This window comes from Megascapheus bottae, chromosome 23 (assembly GCF_031878675.1).
Source record: "Megascapheus bottae isolate mThoBot1 chromosome 23, mThoBot2.hap1, whole genome shotgun sequence".
Taxonomy (NCBI): domain Eukaryota; kingdom Metazoa; phylum Chordata; class Mammalia; order Rodentia; family Geomyidae; genus Megascapheus; species Megascapheus bottae.
Window position 1 is genome coordinate 25,995,738 of NC_143531.1, and position 23,634 is coordinate 26,019,371.

At 40.6% G+C, this 23,634-nt stretch overlaps 1 protein-coding gene across 2 annotated transcripts; it reads right to left on the minus strand.

Annotated features, from left to right (window-relative positions):
• Positions 1–1,968: 1,968 nt before the first annotated feature.
• Usp38 (ubiquitin specific peptidase 38) lies at positions 1,969–21,565 on the minus strand. Of its 2 annotated transcripts, XM_090356899.1 has the most exons (11): positions 20,839–21,565; positions 18,862–18,997; positions 18,560–18,628; positions 17,316–17,445; positions 16,713–16,814; positions 12,461–12,619; positions 11,723–11,916; positions 10,345–10,438; positions 8,129–8,235; positions 4,843–6,202; positions 1,969–3,104 (listed from the first exon to the last, which is right to left on the minus strand). In XM_090356899.1, the coding sequence occupies exons 1-11, from the start codon at positions 21,518–21,520 to the stop codon at positions 2,943–2,945; spliced, it is 3,195 nt and encodes a 1,064-aa protein (XP_090213025.1). In that variant the 5' UTR covers positions 21,521–21,565; the 3' UTR covers positions 1,969–2,942. The 2 variants fall into 2 exon arrangements, with proteins under 2 accessions (XP_090213025.1, XP_090213026.1); XM_090356900.1 differs by lacking the exon at positions 18,560–18,628 and having other exon boundaries at positions 20,839–21,564.
• Between the last annotated feature and the right edge of the window lie 2,069 nt (positions 21,566–23,634).

The window sequence follows — 23,634 nt, forward strand, 5'->3', positions numbered from 1 at the left end:
TGGACTGTTTGGATCTGCCTTAAGAATCACCTCTTCACACACAAGATCTTTATTTCCATGCGCCAAAGGGTTGTACTGGCATCGTAAGGGGGATCAAAGGTCAGGAACCTTTAGTCCTGTAGCTGCCCTGTCTCCCTTATTTATCTGGAAGACAAGGCAGTGGAAAGATGCCTGGAATGAGCCAGAATCCTTCCTCCAACTCGATACCTAACTGTGTTGAGTCACAAGACATGCTACAGGGCTTCCAAGGCCAAATCAAAGATACTGTTTTGAACTGTTATAGAAATTTCTTTTTCCTGTCTTCCATCCACCCACAAACATCTTTCAAAGAAACAAGCCTTTGAATTTAGTTTTTCTTTTTTTTGTGTGTCAGTCCTTTGGGTCTGGGTGCCGTCCCCGAGCTCTTTTGCTCACAGTATCCTACTATTATTTGAGCCAAAGTGCCACTTCCACCTTTCTGGTGGTTAATAGAGGTAAGAGTGTCACAGGCCTTCCTGCCTGGGCTGGCTTTGAACCATGATTTTCAGGTCCTGGAGTTAGGATTACAGGCCTAAGCCATCAGAGCCTGACTAGCTTTTCATTTTTGTTTGCAGTAAAGGCTAACTGTGCTCTCTCTCTGGCAGAAACAAGCAACTACTTCACTTAAGCTGAACTTGGATTGAAGTAAAGAGAAATAGCAATAGTAATGAGCCTTCAGCTGGAACTCAAAACAACTTTTACAAGCAGGGGAGGAAAATATACACATTGAAAACAGAGAAAAGATTTAACATGACAAGCAGGATGGCAATTAAATAACAGATGTGTGGATATCATAAAAATTAAAAGCATCACCTTATTAAAAAGTTTAGATTCATGAAGCTTACTCAGGTCCCATTAAATTAAGCTCATAATATTACTATAGTTTTAATCTAAAAATCTTCAAGTCACTGATAACGTTTTAATTTAAATGGTCCTCATATCATTACAGAACCAGTTGAATCTTTATCATTTTGAGAATTTAGCCCTTTTGTGTGGCACTGGGGATTGCCAGGGCCTCAAGCAAGCTGGCCACACGATCTACTACTTGAGCCGTCTGCCTCAGCCCTTCTTGTGCTATGTTGCTTGAGAAGGGTCTTCTAACTGCTCTGTTTGGGCTGGCCTTGCGCAGACCAAACCTTCTGCCTTCTGAGTAGCCTGTACACAGATGTGTACATCATACCCAGCTATAGTTCATACTACAATCTTTGCACTACGAAGACATTCACAGATAAAATTATGGGGGCTTATTGCTTTCATGGAAATTTTTTTTCACGATGCTCCCAGAAGCATTTTATTGATGATTTATCCAAATGTTAAATGACTTAATCAAGTTCACGAACTCTGGTATAGTGATATAACCAATGAATAAATGAACACATGGGTAACTCAGAACAGTACTATTAGGACAAGAGGAAGCCCACAGGAAAAAATTCTGTATTCCATTCACTTATAGTGAAGATGAATCTTGATTAACTCTGTAAAGCATGTCTGATTTTAAATTCAATCCTTGTTCCTAATCTTCTTGATAACTGAAGGTTAACAGTGGAAGGTAGTAGAATAAAGATGGAGTTATTTTTTTGAGTGCTACAAAAGCCTGGGAAAATGATAAAACTCCAGATCACCAAAGAACACTATTTCCTTAAAATGTTTTCAAAATAAATATGGGACTGATCTTCAGAACAATGGATGAACATGGATAAGTTAAAACCTTCAGGAAAAAGGATATTTGGGGTAAATATTGAATACTGTACAATCAGGACCCAGGAGACTTGACCTATTTCCAGTATCTTGGCAAAAAAAAAAAAGTGCTAATGGATAGTCTGGCATTTTAACACTTTTCCTGAAACTACAATATAGAAATAACCGTGTAACACATGACTCAAATAAAATCTCAGATGTACAACTCTAAAAATGTTATTAATGTTTTAATGATTAAGTAACATATGGAAAAGATTTTTATTTAACTAGGTTTAATTTCTTCTGAATTTTTCTAAGAGTTAAAAATTTACTACCACACTTTGATTTAGAACCATTAGATTTTACTTCTGGAAAATCTAATACCTTTCAAAAAGTTGTAATTTTAATGTGAGCACAAAATTACTTCTTGACATTTCATTTTTAAAAAAGACTTCTTTCTGAATTACAATATTGCAAGGCACATATAGAACTCACCTCATTCAGAACACACACAAGACAGAAGCTCCCTGAAACACAACTTTAAAATCCTCCAGCCATTAGAAATACTACAAAGTTAGCAACTTTTAGAGAAAATCATTGCTCCTATGGGACCATGCACCTTTCTTAAAATCAATTCAGTCCATATGTATAAATATTCCTTTTTTAAAAAAAAGCATCTGTACTTGAAGTGCAGATACAGGGTCATTGCAGACAGACTAAACAGAATTCTGAGAGGTATGACAGCTTGGTACATTTTATGTTATTGCCATCATTGGAGACTGGATCCTCCAGTATTTTCAAAGACCTGAATCAAACAATGGGTAACTACATCAGAAATAAAGGACTTAAAAAAAAAAAAAACAAAACAGAACAGCATTTCTCATATCTCTGGAATCCATTTTTTAAAGAATGCAAATGAATTATATTTTTGGTTCACTGGAACTGAATATACACTATTTAAGTAATTCTACCAAATTTAATGCAGCTTAATTAGGGACCAGATCCTTTTTTTTCCTTTCAATGTTTTTGGTCAAGCATATTTAACCACAAATGGAATTTTAAGAGGTAGATTTTTTTCCCATGATGCATTTTGTTAATAAATGTATTGTGTAGAAAATAAAAACAAGCACTGAGTGTGTTTTTCTTAAAGCATAAGGGTCTAATGAAAAGAAAAATAATAGATATGGTACTTGTTACAGCCTGACATTTTAACAGTCATAGTATTAGTGCATTCTGGGCTCCCAGGATCAAAACACGAGTCTGCCAACTGTATTAAATCCGCCTCCCCCTCCTCCACCAGTTGGCCCACAGCTTCCTGGTGGATCGTTATCGTCAAATCCATGGGGTCGGAATGAACAAGAGGCAGACGCAGCTTGGAGGGCCCGGGCTCGAGCGTTCAACTCTTGTTCCTAAAATTAAAGTGGTTTTTATGAAATTACTAATGCTAAACACAACAGATGTCATCATACACACCAATATTCTAAAACCGTCTCAATCCTACGTGTTCTTCAAACTTTTAACAACACTGATACCAGGATACCTACCCCCAACCTACTAAAGTACATAATTACCACTGGAGCAAGACAAGCAGAGAGTAAAGTCTTCATGTATCTCTAAGGGAACAGCAGGTCTTACAGACACCACTACCAAGCGCTTCTTTTAAAAATTCTTATCCTACTTGATGTTCTCGTTTTCTCTTTGTGGCACTGCCTCTACCACACCCCTGGCCTGTTTTTGCTTTATTTTTTTTTGGATAAAGTCTTGTGATAGATCTATGCTCTACTTGCATTTCTTACAGAGCTACTATCTCATGTGTACACTGCCACACTGACATTTAGGTTGAATGGGATGTCATTATCTTCTCAGGCTGGTTGGTCTTGGCCTTCCAAACAGCTGGGATTACAGGCACAAGCTACCACACCTGACCTGCCATCTGTCCAGTATGTCACTCAGATCAATCTGAGTCTTACTGTAAATTCTTTTGTTTTTTTTTTTTTTTGGCCAGTCCTGGGGCTTGAACTCAGGGACTGGGCACTGGCATTTTTTTGCTCAAGGCTAGCGATCTTGTGAGCAACAGCGCCACTTCCCAGCCTTTTCTGAGTATGTAGTACCAAGGAATCAGACCCAGGGCTTCATGTGTGCTAGGTGAGCACTCTACCACTAGGCCACAGTCCCGGCCCTTTATAATAGTGCTCATACTGCTACCCTCATAATAAGCTATCCTACTGGGTGCTAAATCCCTCACAGTGAACTAGTTCTAGAAAGTACTCAGAATTTTGAATTATTCTCTGTAAAGTTCTCATATTACTTCAGAGCAATTCTATATTCCTTTAAAATGTATCATGTGTTATTTCCGGATATTTTGTAATGTAGCAAACTTGAAAGCCTTTGAGAAAGTAACTGAAAATGTGTAGTATGATGGCTCATTTCTTCCTTGTCTATGTTTTTAGGAGGTCTATGGTTTCCAAATGTATTTTGTTTCTAAAAAATGTACTCATTTAAACTCACAAAATATACCTGAACTCTCTAATCACTGTTCTCATCATTTCTTTTCTTAGTTTCACCTCTAGTTTGCTGTTGGTTCTTTTTGGTAGCAAGTTGGCAGGTTTAATTTAAAGTAATAATTTGGAAAAAGTATATTCTTGAATAAATTCCTCTATAAGACATGTTTACTTCACAGTTTTTATTTACTAACTGCCTTGATTTTGTTGCTCAGATTCTTAAAGAATTACAAATATCCTTTCTTTTTTATACATTCACCTTTTATAGTGTTCTTTACCATCTGAAGATCAATAAGGAGACTTTAGAGTACTGACTCAAAGAACTTGCAGACATTAGCACCTTTAGCTGTTGTTTCCTCTGTTGCTGGGACAGGGGAAGGAAAATACTTCCATTCATTCAACTTTGCTTCCCTGTGACATGATTGTATAATCTTTTCTAACGAGAAGCACATCTTTTGTACTTAAAATCAAACGTCTTTCATATTGTATTTAATCGATATGTTTCCTAATACACATGATGACAATTTAATTTCACAGGCTGAACTCATTTCATATGACTCTAGCCTCAAGCTTCAGAATTTCTTGAACACGTAAAAGATAGAGCACCCAATTAACTGTCAATGATTTAGTATCTTCCATAACTTACCTGTAAATATAGCTTATTGTCTTTTGTTATAGCATCCATAAGTTCTTTCTGTAGAGGGGGGTCTCCATTTACCCAGAGTCCACTGGTTGGATTATTAGCATTTAAACTACCAGTGCTATTCTGTTTTTTATACAAAAGCACATACGCCGTGTCTTTTGGAAACCTACTTGTAATTTTCTGGACTGACTGAAATGAAGTAAATGTCACTCTGCTGTCATTAAATAAAAACCATTCTTTTGACATTTCCTTATTTTCCAAATCCTGTTCCATAACAGTGGTAGGGCCGTCTCTTCCTAGTGAGTGATTCTGGGAGGGGGCTAATGCCAGCGGCTCTGGCTGGTGGCACATGTGGAACGAGGACTCTGTGCCCGTGGTATTTCTAGCGTAGGAGTAGTAATGCCCGCTCTCAGAGGACACCCCCGAGTGAACAACAACAGAACTCAATACATAGGGCACCAATTGTGGACAGAAAGTTTCTTCGGTCCCAGAAGGCTTTAGTTTTTTAGCTAAGTTCTCACTAGTATCAGTGAAATCAACATCTACAGACCAATTTTCTGACAAGGAAGAAATGGAAGTAGTTCGTTTGACTGGCAGTTCCAAAACCAGTGGCAGTGACACATTGTCCAGAATTTTTCTTCTCACATGACACTTCTGATCATATGAAAATCTCAAGAGAGTAAGAATAAGGTATTCAGGTTCCTCCGTGATTTGCATAGTTTTCTCAGCATTCTGCAGAGAGGCACAATTTTCACAATAATATTGGTTGTCACCAGTAAGAATTTCTGGAGCCAAAAAATAATTTAGTAAGTCTGTTACGGAAGGTGTGCTCTCCCCTCCGAGTTTCTGAGGTACATCTTTACTGACAAGAATCTTGGCAGATTCACTGGGGACAGAAGTGGTTTCGGGACAGTGAAATGCCTCAGGAGCGCTGCTCATTCGCTCATTCATCGCGGAGTCACAGACAAAGGCAGCCGTTGCTGGATTATAAGCTACAGGGTCTTCTGCAGGACCAGGTACGCTGGCACACATCAGGCTGCCATCCTGGGCATGGGGTAAGGATGCTGGGTCTTGGAAGGTTAAGTCTTCCATGGACGGGGAAGGACAAAAGGCCAGTGAGAGATCTGTGAAGGCTTCCACTTTCTGTGAGGTACTCCTGCAGTTCAAGCAACATATGTGAGTCCTTAGCTTTCCTCCAAACATCTTTTCTATTAAAGTCTTCTCACTCTCGCTTGTGTAAGAGGTGTCTGATAGGATGGCTGCCTTACTGGCTACCTCTTGCAAAGATGTCTCTCCACATCCCAGACTCTCCGGCGGCCTGTGGGAAGACTGAACTTTCAAGATCTTTTCTTCTTCATGGAGCCTGCAGAAGAGGATATCATTATATAGCTACTTCTCTTATGCTCATACGACATCTTTTAAAAAATCTTAGTGGCTTATACCAACAGTTACATTAGCATAATCAAACATAGTACCTAATTAAAAAAAAATAAGTTTCTTCCTTCTTTTTTTTTTTTGGGCCAGTCCTGGGCTTGAGTCCTTGGACTTTCTCAAGGCTAGAGCTCTACCGCTGGAGCCTCAGCACCACTTCTGGCTTTTTTCTATGTATGTGGTACTGAGGAATCGAACCCGGGTCTTCGTGCATGCTAGGCAAGCACCCTACCACTAGGCCAAACTTCCGGCCCAAATTTCTTCTCTTTTAATCAAGAAAAAAACTGAATAGGGGGCCGGGAGTTTGGCCTAGTGGTTAAAGTGCTTGCCTAGCATGCACGAAGACCCGGGTTCAATTTCTTGGTACCACATATATAGAAAAAGCCAGAAGTGGTAGAGCTCTAAAACCTTGAGAAAGTCCAAGGACAGTGCTCAGGCCCTGAGCTCAAGCCAGGACTGGCAAAAAAAAAGAAAAAAACTGAATAGAGAATCCAGAAGAAAAGTCAGGGAGGGGTTTATTACTATTACTGTATATTCTCATTTTATTTATGCACTCTATTTTACTTAGGACATTATATTAATTTTGCACATCCCCTAACTATATTTATGTCTGTCTGCTGAGCAACTCCTAAAGTCTGGCACAAAACCATCACTGAACACACCCCCAGGCTACTCATCTGTACAATGCAAAGATAGCACACTTTATCACTAGTGAAGTGGCCAAGACATCAAATTAACCAAACCCGTACAATTATACACTAATGCAGTATATATTACAGTAGCTCTTAAATTTTTGCTCTCAGGGCTCCTTTACATTCTTAAAAATAACTAAGGAAGCTAGGTGCTGGTGGCTCACACCTGTAGTCCCAGCTACCCAGGAGGCTCAGATCTGAGGATTGTAGATCAAAGCAAGCCAGGGCATGAAAGTCCATGAGCCTCTCATCTTCAATTAACCACCAGAAAACTGGAAGAGGCACTGGAGCTCAAAGTGGTAGAGGACAGCACCCAGGCCCAGAGTTCAATCCCCCCCCAAAAAAGAAACAAACCCAAACAAACAAACAACAAAAACAAGTAAGGAACACATGAGCCTTTTTTATGTGGGCTATATTTACTGATATTCATAATATTAAAAAAACAAAGAAATATTTAAATATTTAACTTAAAACAGTAATAAACTTTATCACACTTTAAATGAAAGTTATATTTTCATTACTTCTTTCTTTCTTTCTTTTTTCAGTTCTGGGGCTTGGACTCAGGGCCTAGGTACTGTTCTTGAGCTGTTTTTGTTCAAGGTCAGTGCTTTACCACTTGAGCCACAGCACCACTTATGGTTTTTTTTTTCTATGTATGTGGTACCGAAGAATCAAACCCAGGGCTTTGTGCATGCTAGGCAAGTACTCTACCACTAGGCTATACTATATTTTTAAAAATCACCTACATGCATGACAACAACAGCAATGTATCTTGTATTTTTCAAGTACGTTAAGTATCTGGTTTCATAGAGAGCAGTTGAGTAGGTGTACATGGGGTGCATTCTAGCCACTGTTCTATTTTTTAGATGAAGTATATGAGAAAAGTCTGGCCTTCCATTACTTTGGACTAGGGAAAGAAAAGAATGTTTTAGGAACTTCTTATACTTTAATAACAGCCTAACATAAGAGACTCCCAGTAAAAGGAACCAAAAGAAAACCTAAACAAACAAAAAACAAAACAAAAAACCCAAACAAAAGCCAACAATAAACCTAAGGGTATTTTAAAGATCAACATTTAACATGTAAAATGTTTACCTAATGTTAAGTAGAAATAAACTGTTATGAGAAGACATAATTCAGATGAGAACTTTAAAAACACTTCATACCTGTCTAGCAGAAACCTGAGGTATTCAGAACAGTCTTGCTGCGATCTGGGCGTAAACCATGGAGGTCTGGAAGCCTCAAAGAATATTCTAGGTGCGTACGCTTCCCTCTTTTGACAGCAGTAAAGAAAATACAAGGAAGTGATTCTTTACAGCACAGACAAGTAGCTAAATCTTACTATATAAGGCTCAATAACAACGCAAAATTATATCCCATCTTTATAAAAAAAGCGCCTGTTGTGGAATTAACTCAGAGGCAGATGAAACTAATTAGGCCTAAGTTTGGATCATCTTTTGCTAAAACTCTGTACTCTCCAGAGCTGACTGAGCTCTAGGAAAAGTATAGGACTTGCCTGAGGTCAAACAGCTAAATGAGTGGCAGAAAAAATTACATTAGAATCCGGGTCTCTAACAATTCACACAATGTTCCTGACATAATCCCTTTATGACAGTTATCTGTTTGTATCACTTCTGTAAAAACCAAATCTGAGTAAGAAATAGAGAATCTCAGTTGAGTTACTCTGCATTCTACAACTTTTTTTTTTTTGGTTGGGCTTTGGGGTTTGAACTCTGGGCCTGCGCGCTGTCCCTGAGCTCTTCATCTAAAGGCTACCGGCCTTGAGCCACAGTGCCACTTCCACTCTGCAATTCGAGTTAAGCAAAACTTTACCCTGTTATATGGTATTCTGAATAAAGTTCAGCACACTGACTGAGCACAGGCCTTCATGCCATCTCATTAACATCCTAAGCCTATACTTGTCTGTATCACAAACAGAAACACGTAAGCTTTTCTTCTCTTTTTTTAAAAAGCCAACTGGGGTTATAGTTCAGTCCCTAAATTACTGATTTTGAAGATTAGGAGATAAAAGCCCAAGCAAAAAGGTTAAAAAATATAAATAACTTTTAGCTTTATTAATTATATAAGAAAGATTTTTAGAAGGTTGCATGTATTGAAATATCAAATGAAACTCCCCCAGTCCAACTAATACATGCTAATAAAAAAACAATCTTTTTTACTGTTCAAGCAAATCTAATGCTAATGGAGAAAGTTTCACCTGTGACAGAACTTGAGTTAGTTCTCCTTTGGTTATCTCTTCTTTTTTTGGGAGCAAGAAAGCTTCTTTAAGGTACTTTCTAATGGATCTGATTGGGAGTTAATATAGTGTATGTCACTGTCATGGTCTAAAAATGAAGCTTCTCTTTCAGAACCATGTGTTGAAAGTCTGTTTGGCTCCCACTTGGTGGAGCCATTTTGAAAGCTTCTGGAAATTCATGTCGGTGGACGTAGCTGTAGGGGACTGTGGACGGGCCCTGAGGTTATCCTGGAAGAGGAGGACATGGACTGGGCGGCCCCACCACAACCACCCAGCCAGGCTGTGCTGACACCTCTGAAACCACCAGCCCAGTCCGCCTTTACCCTGTTCTGTTCTCTCAGGTATTATTATTATGTTCATGGCTATGCAAAAGGAACAAATGCAATAAGATATCTGCACATACATACATAGACATATATGTATGGATAACATAGACTACTAATAAAAAGAGCACAGAAACAAAAATTACCAAAACACAAGGGGGAAATGAAGAGATTTTTTTTTTTTTGGTACGGAGGATCTCACTATGTAGTCAAGGCTGGCCTTGAACTCTTGCTTGTAGATAGGAATGAAGACATTCCCATCCACCAAATTCCATCAGTCCTGAAACTCTTTTCTAGCTATATTTACTACTCTCCATTACCTCTGGGAGACCACAGCAATTATAGCAAAACACCAAGAATGCTTTCTATTTAGTCTATATAAATAATAAATGAAATATGTAAATATAAGAATAAATATGAACAGGAAAGTGAGAAACTCTTATCTCCAGTTAACTAGCAAAAAGCTGAAAGTGGAGGAGTGGCTCAAGTGCTAGAACTCCAGCCTTGCACTTTTTAAGCCAAGTGACAGTGAGAGGCCTTGAGTTCAAGCCCCAGTACTGGCACATAAAACAGTAGTTTGACATAATATTCACATACAAGTATGGGAAGCAAAGGAAGCAACAGAAGCTGGAGGTACATTCTGTTATCTAGATATTTCAGGCAGTTAAAATGTCTAAGTAAATTTGCTATCTTGGGAAAAAAATATGATATAAACAACTTGATTCATTATAGATGGCTCGAATAACGAAGTAAAAAAAAAAAACCATTAATGAAGATAACACATGCATGCACATCTACTCACCTGTGTGTGAGCCAAAAAGGCAAAGAGATGTTGTAATTTTTTCATTAATGAATTGCACCCATTCAGATTTAAAGATAATACTTGTCTTCTGAAACTGAAAGAGAGTAAGACAGTGATTCTTCTCGGTGTGTGTGCACATGCACACAGAGGCCGTGCTTTTTTAGGGGTAGGGAGCCGTCTTGAGACAGCATCCTGTGCAGTCTGAGCTGGCCTTAAACCATCGTTCTACCACGTCCTCAGCCATTCAGCACAGGTGTACACCACCACATCCAACTAACTTATGAAAAAAGATACAAAGAAAGCTGATTTTCAAGAATTTATTATCCTTAAAGTAAAACTTTACTATGAGCTAGCTCTTTACCTATAATAAACTGGCATGTTCCTATGCTGAAATAATACTGGACACAAAATACAATGTGTTGCTTGAATTGCTCTTGGCAGTTATAACTGCTTTTGAGTCTTTGCACTGTGTCATCTGTAAAGTGAGATGGCTGGCTAGCTGACCTCTAGTGGTGAGAAATGGGCTATTTCTTGTTATGCCTAAGACTGCTTGCAAAGTACCCTTCATGTTCACAATAAAACCTGGGGCCAGAAAATAAACTAAAGCTAAGTCTACATCTAATAGTTTCTGAGTCCACTAGGCAGATATAACAAAAGCTTAGGATTCAAGTCGAAAGTATTTTTGGACAAATTTCATGAATACTTAATTGGTACTAAAGAGAAAATTTCAGCCATGCTTTTATATCTAGAAATAGTTGGTCATGATTTTATTCCTTTACAAACAGCATTTATATCACTCACATTCCTTGTTTCCTTATTTGCTTAGTTGTAAAGAAAATGAATCTGCAAGAGACTTAGGGAGAGTCCAAAGGAACAAACTTCCATGCTTGTTCAGTAACTATCATCTGAAGTGGAAGCAGACCATTCCCTTCTTAAACACTAAAAAAGAAACTGATCTGTTAAATACTAGAATACTTACAAGTAGATGCAACATGCCATCCCCCAAAGATTAGATTATATAGGTTGAAAAACATGGTGGGGTAGCAGAAGCAATGTTTTGGGATAATAGTTAAGAACAGGTCTATGGGAGACAAGCCCTTTGGAATAGCTCCAATCAGTCCATCTGTTACATTTGTAAACATCAGGTCATGAAAATTATAAAAGCAGTGACACTGGATTAGGTATTATGTAAGTTAACTTTTTAATAGTTCATACTAAGCAACAAAAGCACCCTCATTTTGAATCAAGGAACTATATGGAAATGTTAGTACTGCTGCAACTTATAAGAAACAATGCATTAGATAATCCCCACCATCTCTGGTTTGTCAAGGCATACCAAGTTCTATAGTTAAAAGAAAAAGTTCACATTCAAACTTACTCTGTAGCCATAAACAATGCTTGGATAACACTGTTCATATAACATGTGTTTCCTAGATTAATAAGACCAGTTTTCCCAGTTTCAGATTTTCCAGAAAGTCTAGACAAGTAAGATGCCAAAGAATTGGATTGAGACGTCCAGGCACTTTGGTTGAGAATCAATTTAATCTTCTCTTCACTGGGTTTAGGAAAATCCTATGGGTCACAAAGAGAAGTAACAGTTAAAAATGTTCCCAAAGCTGTTACAAATTTAAAATTGAGCCTTATAAACTGGGCGTGGCCTCTCACGCTTGTAATTGAGCTATTCAGGAGACTGAGATCTGAAGACTGAGGTTCAAAATCAGCTGGGGCACTAAAAACTACGAGACTCTTATTTCCAATAAACCACTAAAAAACTGGAAATGGCGCTGTGGCTCAGGGGTAACTTTGAGTTGAAGAGCTCAGGGACAGTGCCCAGGCCCCAGAGTTCAAGTGCCACAATCGGCCCCCCTGTCCCCCAAAAATGCACCTTATAATTAATGGCATTACAGAGCTGAGGATGATTAGTAATTTAAATGCATATAGCAAATAAAAGATCCATCTCCTAAACATTAATGGGACTTAACCCTAATGGCATTTTCCAAACAAAAGAAACAGAATAGCTGATTATAGGAGTGTTTTATATTTATTCATCGAATACACGCTCATTTACTACATTACTGCCTTCCATGTCACAAATATTGGTATACTACCACCATACCTTTATTGTGTCCAGGATAGGTTCATAGAGGTCTGGAAATCCAGAATAATGATACATCATACAGTGTACCAGTTCTGTTAACTGAACTAAAAAGGCTGCACTGGAAGGCAGGCCATCGCTTTTAAAAGAGTGAACCAAATGAACTACATGAGGTACAATCTGGAGGAGAAGAAAGGACAATTGTTAATTTCTTCAAAGGAGCAACACAATAACTAGTGTAGAGGTGGAACTCTCACAGATCAAGTCACAGCCATTTTCTAAAAGAATCTGGTTTTCAAAGTTATAGGACTAGGGGCGGGGAGTTTGGCCTAGTGGTTAAAGTGCTTGCCTAGCATGCACGAGGACCTGGGTTCGATTCCTCGGTACCACATACATAGAAAAAAAAAAAAAAGCCAGAAGTGGTGCTGAGGCTCAAGTGGTAGAGCTCTAGCCTTGAGAAAGTCCAAGGACAGTGCTCAGGCCCTGAGTTCAAGCCCAGGATTGGCAAAAAAAAAAAAAAAAAGTTATAGGACTAATAAGTTCAACTTAATACTACTCCTCCCTCTTACATTCCATCTAGAACACAAATCAAGGCATAAGATAGGATTCTCGGTTATTGTCATCAATTACAAAAAAAAGCCTCCAGTTTGATTAGGTTATTTAATAGAAACAACAACAAACCCCAAACCAAAACCAAACCAAACTCCTTAGATTTATTAACTCAAGGGTTCCATCTAGTGTTAACTTAAAGTCTACTTCAAAGTGTCAAATAACTTGTATATGTAACTACTAGACTATTTTTATTTACGGTAAACACAGGAATGATGTCTTACATTAGACTGGATATTCTTACTGACAAGATCCAGCTCTCCAAAAGAGATAGTTTTAGAAATAAAGGGAACTGGAAACTTCCATTATTTTTAAGGAAATGGAAATTTTTATATGTTCATTGTCACAAACACAGCAACACAAAAATGTTCTTTCACGGGCCGGGAGTTTGGCCTAGTGGTTAAAGTGCTTGCCTAGCATGCATGAAGACCTGGGTTCGATTCCTTGGTACCACATACATAGAAAAAAAAGCCGGAAGTGGTGCTGAGGCTCAAGTGGTAGAGCTCTAGCCTTGAGAAAGTCCAAGGACAGTACTTAGACCCTGAGCTCAAGCCCAGGACTGGCAAAAAAAAAAAAAAAAAAAAAAAAATGTTCTTTCACTATAAAATTAGCTAACAAGGCCAACAGAGACAATGACATATTTAGGAAGTTATTACCAAAATGAAAAAAATAATCTTTTATAAAATAGTACCTTCCATGGGGGGTATGGGGGGGGGAGGGATACGGGTACCAAGACATGTGAAAGGGTATCAATGTATGTGAATTAATGCACCTTCTATCTGGCAAATATCATGTAACCCTTTTACTAATTACAATAAAAAAAATAAAAAAAATAGTACCTTCCATTAGCATGATGCTATTTTTTTCTACTAATTACTATTCTAATGATAACATGTAATGATATCTACATCTAATGATTCTAATGATAACTTTTTGTGTTAACACATGATTAAAAGTGAAAATATAGTTCTATTAGAGCCACGTAAACAAATAACAATCACAACAATTGTGGTAATGCCCCAATTAACTCTTCCTGCTCAAAATAATCACGTTCTTTTTTAAATTTAATTTAAATTTTTTTTTTTTTTGCCAGTCCTGGGTCTTGAACTCGGCCTGAGCACTGTCCTTAGGCTTTCTCAAGGCTAGAGCTCTACCACTTGAGCTACAGCACCACTTCTAGCTTCTATACATGTGGTACCGAGGAATTGAACCCAGATCTTCATGCATGCTAGGCAACACTCTACTACTAGGCCAAACTCCTGGACCAAAATAATCACATTTTAGGCCGGGAGTTTGGCCTAGTGGTTAAAGTGCTTGCCTAGCATGCATGAAGACCCGGGTTCGATTCCTGGCAAAAAAAAAAATCACATTCTAAATTATTACTTTTTCTATTTTGTCTGTCTAGCGTTTACTCTTGTGCTTATAATAGTTCTGTCATAAAGACCCATTTCTGGATGAAATAGTCAAAGGTCTAAAATCATTTTGCTCACTTCCCTTCAGAGGTAAGGACAAGAATGAGAAGAGAGGAAGGAATGTTAACGGTGATTATTAAGGTTAAAGTTTCAAGTCTCTCACATGCTTTCCTAGTACAGGTTTGGTCTTTGCAATCGGCTGTACAGCTGTCTACTACTGTATGGGAAGTGGTTCCCACAATTGCTGATGCAGAAGGCAGATAAGTGCTTCAGTGACTTAGACATGCTTCCAAGCAGGCTGTTACTTTTTAAATGCTTGAAAGTTGGGGTTTTATTGAATGTGTAAAATTAAGTGTTTTTAGAAAATTATAATACTTAGTAAACATAAATTTTTGTTTGAGGAAATGCATGAAGTTTAATAGTTTTGAGTTTCTGTTTTTGTTTTAACTATCTGCAACAGCATTGACTGAAAATATTTTTTTCACTATGAAAAAGCTGGTCCTACATTATATCAGTCTTGGTTTGTCCTAAAATATTCTCAACAAAGACAATAATGCATAATAATGATGCTGAAAGGTTAGTGTTCATACTTAGCAATATCTAAACCAAAGTCTTTCACTGGGTTATCTGGAGTTATAGCTGATTTAACTATCATTACTACATGTCCACTACTTGAGCTACAACACCACCCCCAGCTTATTCTGGGTAGTTTATTGAAGATAAGAGGGTCACAGCCTTTCTTGACCAGGCTAGTTTCGAACCGTGATCCTTAGACTTGAGCCTTCTGAATAGCTAAGATTACAACAGGTGTGAGCCATCAGCATCCAGCAAATATGTTTTTTGCGGGGAGGGTTTGAACTCAGGGCTGGGCATCATCCCTGGGCTTCTCTGTGCTCAAGGCTAGTTCTATACCACTTGAGCCATAGCACCACTTCCCGCATTTTCCGAGTAGTTTATTGGAGGCAAGAGTCCCACAGGCTTTCCTGCCAGGCTTGGCTCCCAACCAAGATCCTCAGATCTTAGCCTCTTGAATAGCTAGGATTACAGGTGTGAGTCACTGGCAACCATCTCAGAAGTATTTTTATTTAGGTCTGGGGATGGTGGTTCAAGTAGTGGAGTGAGTGACTAGTGAGTGTGAGGTCCTGAACTCAATCACAAACACCTCCAAAAATCCACCCAACCAAAAAACTTACTTTAATTCACTAACAAAGCAAAACATCTCCCCCACCCCCTTTTAAATTTCAACTTCTTTTCGTAGAGAAAGCTTACAGGGCAAGGAAATACATTCTATTCAAAACAATTATGACTACTGTGCCCTAACTGTGGAAAGTAACATTAGAATGTTGGAGAACCTCCTTCCAAGAAAACTTAAAAACAAGCTCTTTCTCAAATGGAATATATGGTTTTGTTAAACGTTTTGTTTAAGTTTCGATTATGTAACTCACCAAACTACTCACTAAGTACAGAAATCACTCATCTTAAACATATAATGCAGTGCCTTTTGTCTTCAGAGGACATAGGACACTGGTCAGCTTGCGTGTGTGCAGGCTTCTCTGAGGTAGTGACACTATTAACTCAAAACTGCTAATTTGAATTCTGCCCTTCAAAATTAGTCTCCTCTAAATTTTCTTACAGTTTTAATAATGTGAGGGTATTGATGAGTTTTGATTGTAAAACTGAGTATAAGACCTTAGAGAAATCACAAAACCAAAGCACTACTTTCCTGTGATATTCTAGATCACTGAGCAGTGGACAGGTTCCCAAACTAAGACTCTGTCATTTCTTGCCTTAACTAACTTGAAAGTAACGAGGGCAAATCTCATATAATAAAATAAAAACAAGTGATGTAGCTGGTTTAAAGGGATAGGATCCTGGACAGAGAGAATGAAAAGCCCGAATGTTGGGGCTCAAAAGCAAAGACTGACGTTTTCATGGTTTGAAAATTTAAAGCATTTCAACCATTTAAATCTTCTGCATTGTTAAGCACAACAGACACCCCCAGTGATGAGTCCCCGGCAGAGGTAAGGTGGCTGCTGGCACTGGATATGAGCAGGGCATTTTGGTGAGGTATCAAGTACTCTGAAAGCACATTCCCTGGGAGGAAATCTCACAATCTTACTGTCTATGAAATCATAATGCTACAAAAAACAGGATTACTTTACAGTCTTCATTACATACAAAGGTGACTCAATGACAAACTGCATTTAAAAATAGCTTTTCTAATGTAGAAAAAGTTTTGTTTCAGTACTTACCAAATGGAACGCCTCTGGTGAATGCTGAAAACTAAGCAGCATGTGAGAAAGAACTGCAAGAGCACCAGGTCTCACAAGAGGAAACCAAAGTCGATTAAAGACCTTCAAAATAAGACAAGACATCCATCTGAAGGATTTGTAAGAAATTTATTAACCTAATCGGTAGCTATTTCCCTATGGTTGAAATTTATTTAGGTCAATGTCCTTTTCCTGAAAGGTCTTACCATGAGATGTTATTAAAATTTTGGTGAAAGGAAATAATGAGAAGAAATTGTGTCAAGTGCTGCTGCAGGTTAGAAAAGATCTGAGAAACAATAATCTCTGGGTTTAGCAATATTGGGAGGCACTGACATCAAAGGAAATTTTGGAGGAGTAATGGGGGTAAAAAGCTTAGATTAGATGGATTTTAAGACTAACAAAAATGTTTTCATATCAAATACTTGAAAAGAGTGAAGAATTTTTATTACCTGGCATTTTAAATAATTTCCAAGGCCTGTTCCAAGTAAAACCAGAACAATTAGAAAACTAGATGTTTTAAAAGAGACCACCCCAAAATAAAAATACTGATTATAGGAGTCCCAGATTGATACAGCCCCAACATACCAGTTCTATTTTCAGCAAAGTAACATCTATCAATATAGTAAACTTCTGAACAGCTGCTAATCCTTTCAGAAGTGCAATGACCCACGTATCCACATGCTGAGCCAAAGGCCATGACAGCCAGTCAATCATTCTGGAAATGAAAGAAAAATATAGTTATCAGTATTGAAATTTTCTTATCATGATTTACTTAGGAACAATGAGAGTTATAGAAGATGACCACTCAATTTGTGATTCAACGTTTACTGAGCTTGCTAGTAAGCAGCATTGATCGAGATGTAGAAATGAGTACTGGGGAAAGGAGTTTAGTAGAGCACTTGTCTAGCATGCACAAGAACCTGTCTAGCAATACAAAAAGAAAATGCAGAAATGAATGCAACTCGGTACTTGTCACCAAGGTGTTTCCAATCTTGGAAACTGACACACATATCCTTAAAAAAGAGTTCTGATAAATTCTCATTTTTCATAAATTCCAACTTTTAAATTGATACTATATGTGATACTAGGAATTTATAAAACAAATTTATTCTGTCAAGAGCAGGTCAAATATAGATACCTAAATTTAGACATCTGAGTATCAATCAAGACTTCTTGGTGAATACAGTGTTAAAATAATATGTGCAATTACAAATGCACTCTTTAACACACTCTTGCATAATGAATGTAAGCTAGTAACAATGTACTATTATGAATTGTGAAACAAGCATGGGTCAAGTAGTAGAGTACAAGCTAAACAAGCAAGCAAGCCGAGTTGAGTGCATTCTAACCCAGATAATAGCAAAAGAAAAGAAAAAAGCTACTTTTTTATACTCTGTTCCTTTTTGTCCATTTTTAAAACCATAATCAGCATGATCATCCAACCTTAGTTAATATATAATATATTCCAAAAATCTAAACTTTAAAGATACATAGTTAATTATGTAGCACTAAGGTAAGAAAAGTCAAGCAATTTAACTTAGACAACTATTACTACTCCCACATTTTAACCCCTTGAAAATTAAGCTGTATATTAGTCTCAGTGAAGCATGTCATTAGATTACTCTTAGCGTTTCCAACTATACAGTAAGCCAATAAGGGCAGCTATTTTTATCAGTGTGTTCAAGGGCTCTGCACACTGCCTGGCAATCATGCTAAATATTCAATACATGTGATTTGAAAAATGGCTATCAAATCAGAATTCTGTATCTTGTCCAATCATTTAAGGCTGATGGAGAAAAACAATTTTTGCAAAGCAAGGAACATATTACCCATTGAGTCCAGGTGAAAAGCGTAAGTGAAGTGCGTACTTTGGAAAAAATCCAGAGGGAAGAAACAGACTACAGGAAACAACGACAAGCAAAAAGATGGTAAAATAATGTGCCAAGTCTGTTATATATATGTATACACACATAAACACACGCACACACATATATATGTAAGACAATATTCCGGTTAACTTGGAGAATACTTGAAAGCATTTACTTCATGCTTTTGGCTTTAAATGTTTCTGTGTGTCTTTCATTATTTTGAGCTACAGTGACTACCTACCGTGTGTGTGAGGGACAAGTACCTGCAAAGGGCTTGGGTCATACTTGCATCTTTCACATTAGGATCTGTGGTGAGGCTCCTGATAAGGACGGTGATCATTTGGAGAGGAATATGCTGGACCAGGCTCGCCAGTGCTACAGAAGGTTCAAAGGATGCATCTATTTTTAAAACAAGAAGAGCAAGTGTCATGATGTTTCACTTTAAAGAAAGTAACTATATATCTAGTATGAACACAAAGGTGTCAAACTATTCATTTGTAACAGCACTGTCCAGAAAAGAAATGTCAGGCTATTTTAATGCTCTCGGATACTTTAAGAAAGGTTTCAAAGGGGTGGGAGTTTGGCCTAGTGGTAGAGTGCTTGCCTAGCATGCAGGAAGACCCAGGTTCAATTCCTGGGTACCACATACATAGAAAAAAGCTGGAAGTGGTGCTGAGGCTCAAGTAGTAGAGCTTTATCCTTGAGAAAATCCAAGCTCATGCCCAGGACTGTCACAAAAAAAAAAAAAAAAAAAAAACAACAGAAAAAAGGTTTCAAAAATTTCTAAAAGGATTAAAACTTAGAAATTAAAGTTAGTGAAAAGCTATTATTTTGCTTAAACTATATATAAAACTTAAAAAAATCCAAGTTGAACATCTTAATTACCACAGGTGAAAAAAACTAGGGGAAAATCTAACAATTATGATAAGTAAACTACAAGTTGTTTTTTTGTTGTTGTTGTTGTTGTTGTTAGTTTTTTAAGTTGGTTGTGGGACTTGAATTCTGGGCCTGGGCCCTGTCATTGAGCTCTTCATCTCAAGTTACAGCGCCTCTTCATCTCAAGTTACAGCGCCTCTTCCTACAGTTTTTTTTTTTTTTTAAATCAATTCAAATATTGTAAATATATAGATGGTATGTATTAAACATGTAAAGTTTTTTTTTTTTTTTTTTGCCAGTTCTGGCCTTGGGCTCAGGGCTTGAGCACTGTCCCTGGATTTTCTCAAGGCTAGGGCTCTACCACTTGAGCCACAGCACCACTTCTGGCTTTTTGCTATGTATGTGGTACGGAGGTACCCAGGTCTTCATGCATGCTAGGCAAGCACTCTTTCACTAGGCCAAACTCCCGGCCCCATAAATGTGTAAAGTATTTACACAGAATTCTACTCTCATTTTTTGTCCTTAAAATAAGGAAATCTGTAATTTGGAATACTGAGTAGTATAATTAGAGAGAATACTTGTGCCAAGTAAAGAAGTGTATCTGGCTTTGGACCTATATTATTTAGAAAGCTATAGACTCCAAAGTACCAAGGTTTTTAAGAACACAGATACATGTAAACTTCCTGGTGAGAAAGCACTTTCTAGCCAGGAATTATCACTTGAGTCTTCCCCGGTTTGAGGGTGCAACTCATGACGGGAAAACATCCTCGTTCCCCTGGTTTCCTTATTTTACCTGTACTCCTGCTAACATTACCACATACACTATTGATAGACAGAGAATACCAATATTTAAAAACTACCTAAAGTGACCACGACAGAACCCATGCATTAAAAATTTAAAAAAAAAAATGGGACTTCAAAAACAGACAAATAAAAGCCCTCATTACAAGATGATAGGGACATAGTCAACAAAAGCATGATAACCTGTTATTATACTATTAGTCACTAATGAATAGAAGCTTTACATCCTATCTGTCATCCTCAAAGCATTCTGTAACTTGAGCAGAGGCTGGGGAATTGGGAAACCTGTTTACTGACCAAAAGTCTGAAACTTTGATATTCTCAACCTCTAAAAAACAGGGATGCTGCCTGGTTTTAAGATACCAAATGGCAATCCGAAAGGGGACAGTGGGTTAGAAGAAAACTGAACGGGGGGGGGGGGTGGCTGGGGGGGAGGGGGAATTCGAATTTGCCATCCATTAAGCTCTTGCTCAGGGCAGGACTGTGTAAACAGGGTGTGTGTCCCGGAGGCAGACATACTGCTTTGGTGTGCGATATTCCCTTAGAATTGGAACGACCTTTACCTGTAGAAGAGATGCTTGCGAACACTTCTTGCAGGGAGGGCAGCAGGGTCGAGGGCTCGGCCTTCCAGATGTTCTGCAGCAAGTTGCTCACTTTGGTTACCTGGGACACATACTCCCGCAGCTCCTTCTCCTGGGTGGACGCGCACTGGAAGTGGCCGATGGTTCGAACCAGCTGCTGGCAGAAGGTGACCGACAGTTTCCCCTTGGGGATGCACTGCACGAAGTCGGTCAGCAGGTCGCTGAGCCGGGCGCAGAACGGTGGCTCGGGCCTCTCGCACACCAGCCGTAGCACCTCCACCTGCAGCAGGCTGAAGAGGTCCAGCACCGACGGGCAGCTGAGGATCAGCTTCAGGCCATTGTGAATGTAGTCCAGGATGGCCACGTCCTTCCTGTCCAGCGAGTGGTAACCCTGCTGCAGGAGCCCCAGCACGAAGGTCTTGTTGAAGAAGGCCTCGAACTCCGGCCGGTGGTAGCGGGCGTAGGCCTCCAGCACCTGGTGTCCCACCTGGCGCTGGAAGGGATCGCGGCCCTCCAGGATGAGCCGGGTCGTCAGGTCAAACATGGCCTCGCACTGCGCCTCGTCCAGCCCGTGCTCCGCCGACTCCACCACCTTCCGCACGATCACCCGCTTCAGCGACAGCGGGTGCGACGAGCTCACCAGGCCCTCCAGGATCTTGTCCATGGTCGCCGTGCCGCGGGGCGGCGGCCCGGGGGCGAGGATCGGGCGGCGGCGGCGGCGGCCCCGAGGCCGAGCGGAGCCGGGAGCGGGGAGCGCAGCAGCAGCAGCAGCAGCAGCAGCGGGACCGGCCACCGCCACCGCCGCCGTCGCATCTATCGGGGACGGAGGCCCATCACGGCCCGGCGCGGAGCGCGGCGGGCCTAAGGCGCCCCAGGCCGGGACTCGGCCGCCGGCCCGGGCCCCGTGGTCCTCCCGGGCATCCGCGCGGAGCGGCCCGCGAGACGCTCGGCTTGGGCGGGGGCTCGGGGTCCGGGGCCGCGCGCTGGACGCGGCGGAGCGCCTTCACGTCCCACGGCAGGCGAGGGCGTCCGGATTCCGGCCGGCGGGAGGCGGAGAAACCGGCTCCGGGCTGAGTCAGGAGGCGCTGTCACCGACGGGGCCGCGCGACCCGCCGGGGAGGAAGCCGGGGGGCGGTCACCCTTGACCCGGATTCAAAAGTGCCGGCCAGCCGGAAGTGAAGCTCGAAGAACTTCCGGAAGGTCCAGCCCTCCGGCCCAGCCCTCCTCCCGCCCAGGCCAATCCCGCTCTCCTTCCTTTTCTCCCGTCCCCTCCCGCTCCTTCGCCGGCTTCCCGTCCCTTCTCCGCCCCGCCCCTTCGATGAGGCGCAGGCGCAGCTGCTGCCACTCGAGTCCCCGCGGCGGTGCCGGCGTCACTGGAGAGCGTGTGTCGAGTCATAGGCGAACTTCCGGGAGGAGACTCCAGGGCGGAGTTCTGCGGTGACCCGGATGTGGAGTTCCGGCCGACCGCGCGCCGGGTCGGGTCTCGCGCGCGGAAGCGCTAGTGAGGTCTTGTGAGGGGGCCGGAGCTGGGGACGGGAGGGGAAGAGCGAGGACCGCTGAAAACTCGGCTGGAGGAGGGGGCGGGGGCCCAGCGGGGGCCCAGCGTGGGTCCAGCCGGAGTCCAGCCGGGGTCCAGCGGGGGCCCAGCCGCGGCCCAGCCGGAGTCCAGCCGAGGCCCAGCGGGGGCCCAGCCGGGGTCCAGCGGGGGCCCAGCCGGGGTCCAGCCGGGGTCCAGCGGGGGCCCAGCCGGGGTCCAGCCGGGGTCCAGCGGGGGCCCAGCCGGAGTCCAGCCGGGGTCCAGCCGGGGCCCAGCCGCGGCCCGCCCGCCCCCACTCCGCCGCTCAGGGGCTCGGGGTGGTGGCGGCAGCGGCCGGCCCAGCTGGGCACCACGTTGGTGCCACGGGTTAGTTTTCAGGTGTCCTGGGGGGGGGGGGGAGGAAGAAATGGCAGTGTTTGTATGGTGTCTCTGTGTTCTACCCACGTCCAGTAAGTACACGAGATACTCAGGTGTACTTACCACCTAAGTACATTACACATAGTAATAGCTTAGTATATAATATTTTTATGTAATATGCTACAATAGTGTAGTCATATTTAGTACAAATGGTAAGATGTAAGCAGCAACATAATACATATTACCTGTAAGTATCTTAATATATGTGGTGTAAGTATATTACATATGTTTAGAGATCATATACATACATAGGAAAGTATGTATGTATATATATTATAAACAAGTGAAAACAAAACGTATATACATGGTAACATAGATGTGCCATTATCGTGGGTGTACACTTTGAATTCCAAAGATTTACAGCAAGAATTTTGTTTTGTTTTTTTTAAATCAGAAGGCTTTACTTTGGAAAATGCTGCCTAATTATAGCTCCATTAAAGCTTGACTCATATAGTTGTGATATCAGACAGTATGTTACAGACAGAACTTAGGGGGAAAAAAAATAGTTCATTTACAATATCCAGTAGAGGGCCGGGAGTTTGGCCTAGTGGTAGAGTGCTTGCCTAGCATGCATGAAGACCCTGGTTCAATTCCTTGGTACCACATACATAGAAAAAGCCGGAAATTGTGCAGTGGGTCAAGTGGCAGAGTGCTAGCCTAGAGGAAAAAGCCCAAGGACGGTACTCAGGCCCTGAGGTCAAGCCCCAGGACTGGCAAAATAAATAAATAATATCCTGTAGAAAAAAAACTTTCTGTCCCTTTGTTTCTTTCACTCCTTTAAATTAGATATTTACCAATATATTTAATATATTCATTAGATTACT